The 5,057-nt window shown below is 41.7% G+C and overlaps 1 protein-coding gene across 1 annotated transcript; it reads left to right on the plus strand.

The window, feature by feature from the left end:
• The first annotated feature begins 338 nt into the window (after nucleotides 1-338).
• LOC139685816 (uncharacterized) lies at nucleotides 339-4,220 on the plus strand. The gene is made up of 2 exons (XM_071582934.1): nucleotides 339-389; nucleotides 2,130-4,220. Exons 1-2 carry the CDS (start codon nucleotides 339-341, stop codon nucleotides 4,218-4,220), a joined length of 2,142 nt encoding a protein of 713 aa, XP_071439035.1.
• The last annotated feature ends 837 nt before the right edge of the window (nucleotides 4,221-5,057 follow it).

A 5,057-nucleotide genomic window follows, 5' to 3' on the forward strand; every position in this document is an offset into this window, starting at 1 on the left:
ACGAAATTAAAAATAAAATCCTGATTATATCTTATATTCCTTTCTATTAGCGAGCTCATTGCTGCTATGGCATCACGCGTACCTCTTCTCTTTCTGAGCTGAAAAAGATCACCGATTAAGTAATCATTGGCCCCCTCTTCGTCCTCTTATTGATGATCCTGAGCAACAAGCCTCATCTCTCCCGAAGCCGAGCACGACGCATGACCCTGCGGGAGGAGTCCCACACTTGCCACAGCTCATGCTCAAATCTGCAACCATAATTGTTTCATGGAATAAGCAATTGATGCAGTTTCCTGTTTCTCCTTCAAGAGTGTTTTTAACGTGACACCATCACTCATATGACCGCCCCACTGAGGTCAGACACCCATGCAGCCCCCGCGGAGGAACAGGTGCTGTGCGGACTAACTTTCGTCTGGCTCCTACCCTTTGGGTGACCCTACCAGAAGCAATTGACGTTGCTCCCGCCTGCACAGCTCTAGGGTTGATCAGAACGCTCAAGCCCTTCCATGTCATGTCATGGTTTTAGTCCATGGAGCGGGACCCATAATAGTACAATATTATTTTTTCAGGCCTTTCATAATTGGTTATTTCAGATCAAAAATGTATAATAATATTCTCTAACTTTGGTCACAAAATCTTGAATTGATACTGGAAATGGTATATCAAATTTTTATTCTTTATTCGTGAACAGTACTATAATTGAAAATGATGGTGAAAAATTGACACCTTCCACTCGCTCTCCAGAATCATTAATCTTTATTTCGTTGTACATTTGAGGTAAGTGGAATATAAATGCGTTTATAAAATATAAATACATTGAAAAATATACCGATCAAATCCTAAGTACCAAATTTAAAAAAATTATACGCATGGATGCAAGATATTATTTGTGTCATCTCAAAAAGCATTAAAAAGTCATAATTCTAGACCCGATGAAGAACAGGGAGTCTCTCTTGGGTGAAATTAATTTGAAATTTTCATATATACAAGGTATCTAAAATATATTGTATGTTATGCATCAAAAATCACCTGTATTTTTCAGCATAGGCGCCTGCAATTTTTTAATATTCTTACAGGATATCACAAAAAAACTAAATAAGACAGAAATACTATCCAACATATGTTGCCTTCGCATGTACTCAGCATCTGCTACAATCCTTGGTACCTTTCTCAATGCAACTTCTTATGCGTGGGCATGCTATTTTGTATTACCTTTTCATTTGTTACCAGTAGTTAAGGTGGCTAACGGGATTTCCAAAGAGAATGCAGTTAGGTTACGAATAAAACATATTTTAGCAGCTAAAACTTAATCAATAAATGACATTTAAGGGATCCAAAATCTTCTAGGGATTATTAGAAACATTCTCGCGTCTGAAAAGTGTGCTTTGAAAAATAAAATAAAAATTCTGGTGCTGAAATTTGGTAAACAGTACTTCTCATTGAAACTTGAGTAGATGGGTATGCGAGTTTCAGATGAATTGAAGTCATAATCAGATTCAGGTGTCATTTTTGTTTCCTAATACTCTACCTAAAGAAAACTCGAAATGAGTCGATGAACTGTTGTTTGAAATATGCTATGATGTCACATAAACGTACGTGGAAGTCCAGCGGCTAGGCTACTTACTGGAGTGCGTGTGATTTTGAGTGACCCCTCTGGACAACCTCTGCTTCACCAAAGATGTGTTATTTTTTGGGTGACAGATCTTCCTGGGAAACTTTTGGTGGCAAAGGAAGAGGAACTACCCTCCCTGATGCGTGAATTCAGCACGCCCTTGTAACGATGTGAGATCTACCCTCTCCTTACAAACCGATCCTTATATCGGTTTTTGTTTTCTGGTTGTATTGATAAGCTAATCTTGTTTAATGATAAATAGACAAAGCTTTCTCCTTCTTGTTTCCCCCAGAGAACTTTCCTGCCCTCTCATAATGGTAGTACATACTATTTTCCAGCTTTGCTAACTAGCAGCGATTAGTTGGTTGCAAACACATTTTTGTTATTAAATGCCTTGGGCATTATTAACCCAATGATAACCTTTCAGTTCATTTTCGCAAGTCGCATTTAGTCTTGATGGGCGAAAAAATTTGGATTGATACCCCTTTTTCAACTCATTTTTCTTCCTTTTCATCAGGTATTGGTAAAATCACCGCTACTCTTGGCGCTAGCGGCCTTGACGTGGGCACAGCAGTTCCCTCAGCAGGTCGCCATCCTCCGGCAAATCAATCACGTGAATGACGATGGGTCATACACCTATGGCTACGAAGCCGCTGATGGAAGTTTCAAGATTGAGACAAGGGATGTCACTGGCACTGTGCGGGGCATGTTCGGATTCGTGGACGAAAGCGGCCGCCAGCGACGCGTCTCCTACACAGCGGGCAACACGACTGGATTCCAGACGACTGGCGAGCCCCCGAGCGACACGTCTCCAACCCCGCAGCCGCCACGCCTGATGCCCGAACACCCAGTACTGAGGCCAGTTCGACCCCTCCCCACGGCGCCGAGCGGCCACAGAGACTCGGTGGCGAAACTGATTCGTCACCTAGGGATCATCGGGGCCAAGCAGGCGGGCTCCCACCGTTTCTTGTACGCGTCGGAGGGCTCCTCAACGACGATAGCCTCACCGGTGGCGACTACCACCACAACCACTGCGGACTCCAAGCGTGAAGAAGACCAGCCGACGACCCGACGGCCGACCGTTGTGCAGAGGATCGTGAGGACGCGACCAAGGTCCGACTCAAGGAAATTCGAGCCCAATCCCAGTCATTCACGGAAACAGGGAGAAACTTCGACAGTGGCTTCTACGACGGAGAAACAAGGGGAAGTTGATGTAAAAGCTGAAGCTACGCCTTCCCCTCTAGACACGCTGCAGAAGAGACCCGTGGTGGCTCTGAAAGTGACCGAGAGCCCAGGAAGTCCCCAATTTGTGATTTTGCCCTCACGACTTCTGCGTTGGAGACCAGAAGAGCATAATGGGAAAACTAATGCGGAAAGAGAGGGTGGCCGACCTGAACCATTGATCCGCCAACGTTTATTGAATGTCCCAGTATCAAAGGACAGCTTCCGTTACAGACTGAGACCACTACCTAGGGAACAGCTGGCAGCACCACAGACCCCACTGCAAATATTTGCTCAGAAAAGTGAACTCCCTCATAACTTTCAAGACCAACAATTCTTGCCCCAAAAGAATGTCTTTGCTTTCTTGTCAAGCACACCCAGACCCCGGCTAGCTCAGGCTCGAGCTCTTCCAGTCTCAGTTCAGCAAGGCAATAGGCAAGAAAGGTTTCCCCAAGCATATGACTTGAGTGAGTCACCAAATGGAATTGCAAGAGTGATCATTAATGATGGTAATTATACACCAAAAAGTCAGCAAATACCTCACTATCTAACCCAGCCTCCTATGTACTACCAACAAAGGCCTTTGCCCTACAATGCTGATCCCAATAGATATGATTCATCTTATTACCCAAAACCCAATTCCTATCCTCCCTCAGTTCAACCATATCCGGTCTATGGTCAAAGGGGTCTCATTGAATTGCTACTGGCATATTTACAGCACCAGCCCAAGTCTTCACCACATCAAGGAGAATATACAAATCATTTACCATATGATTCCAGAGCCATTGTACCACGCCCACATTATGCTCAAGAAAATGCTGGGTTCCAACCTCCAGCAATACTCATCCCTTATCCTGCTCCACCAGAACAATTTCACATTCCTATCAATAATGTGGCACCTGTTCCCAGTAATTATGAATTGGCCAGAATTTTTGATCAAAGACCTCTACTAAGCCCAGCATTAATACGGCAGCCAATTGATATACAAAATAGGCTCCAAAGACCTCCAATTTATGGCGGTGGCATTCACCTTCCTTATATGAAAGATAAAGACAATGTTTACCCAGTTGGTTTGTATATTGATCCAAGAAATTTAAATTTCCGGCAAGGAGTAGCACTGCGGCCAGCCCCTTTGCAACTTCAGCCTGTCTTTGTAGAGACGCCTAGAAGCCACGCTACTCCTCATCCACTTGACTACTCAATTCCTCCTTCAAGGCAAGGTCCAGCAGTTAGCGTAACAACTGTGTCTCCAAGAAGTGTAATTCAAACACCTCCAAATTCAGAAAACCAAGGTTTACCTTATGGATTTACAAAAAAATTCCGATCAGTTGAAGTAATTGCACCTGAAACAGACACCCCAGCACAAAAGAACTCTAAAGATGATTGAACAAGTGATTACGTATAATATTTGTCTTCAACAATTACAAAATTTTAAATATATATTTGTAATATTGGATTAGCATAAAAAGAAAAATCTTCATTAATTATTTAGGTTGGCCTAAATTCTATCAATGAAATTCAATTTGTAATAGGTATTTCACAGTAGATACTGTATTTTTGCATGGTAGTCAATCTTGGAGGTAGAGAGAATGGTTAAATATATTGGTTATATGTTATATATACAGAAATAACTTAAGCAAAAATTTCTATTTAAGGGTATTAAAATAACTTGTTTTTGTGATATTAGTTTATTTGTCCTCTTATTATAATGATCCAACTCCAAAGATGCATCCCAATATTTTAGCCTCAATATCACTACATTATTTAGGCTATAGAAGAGCCTAAAATTGTAGGATTAAAAAGGTTTCATATTTTTCCAAGAACTACCTTTTGAGAAAAGGAACTGCCCCCTTTCCCTAGTGTGTGAATTGCACACACCAATTGGCATAGTTCTTGGGGAGCTCCACTCTCACCTGTCAAACCAACCTTCACGTTGAATATTGTAGTACCTTATGGGATTTGACAATTTTGCACAGGCTCTCCTTGGAAGTCCAGCTTTTTGGGCATTTTAAACTTTCACATATTATACAACCAACTCACCACAAACTTCTCCTGTTTTCAAGTTCAGAATACTTCTAGGATTTGAATTGTCTGAAAAAAATCAATGCTAGGCCAATATTTTGCTCTTACAATCGCTTAGATTTTCATTTTCGAATCTTACTTCCCTATAACTATATTTCGATAGGCAAATGTATTATAATTAGTCCTACAGGTAAATACACCC

This window comes from Hetaerina americana, unplaced genomic scaffold (assembly GCF_022747635.1).
Source record: "Hetaerina americana unplaced genomic scaffold, ioHetAmer1.1.p SCAF_12, whole genome shotgun sequence".
Lineage (NCBI taxonomy): Eukaryota > Metazoa > Arthropoda > Insecta > Odonata > Calopterygidae > Hetaerina > Hetaerina americana.

Excerpts from the sequence above, each read along its gene's own strand:
- LOC139685816 (XM_071582934.1), top strand. The coding sequence starts at position 339 with ATGACCGCCCCACTGAGGTCAGACACCCATGCAGCCCCCGCGGAGGAA. Across the intron at positions 390-2,129 it reads CAGCCCCCGCGGAGGAACAG|GTATTGGTAAAATCACCGCT; the intron begins GTGCTGTGCGGA and ends CCTTTTCATCAG.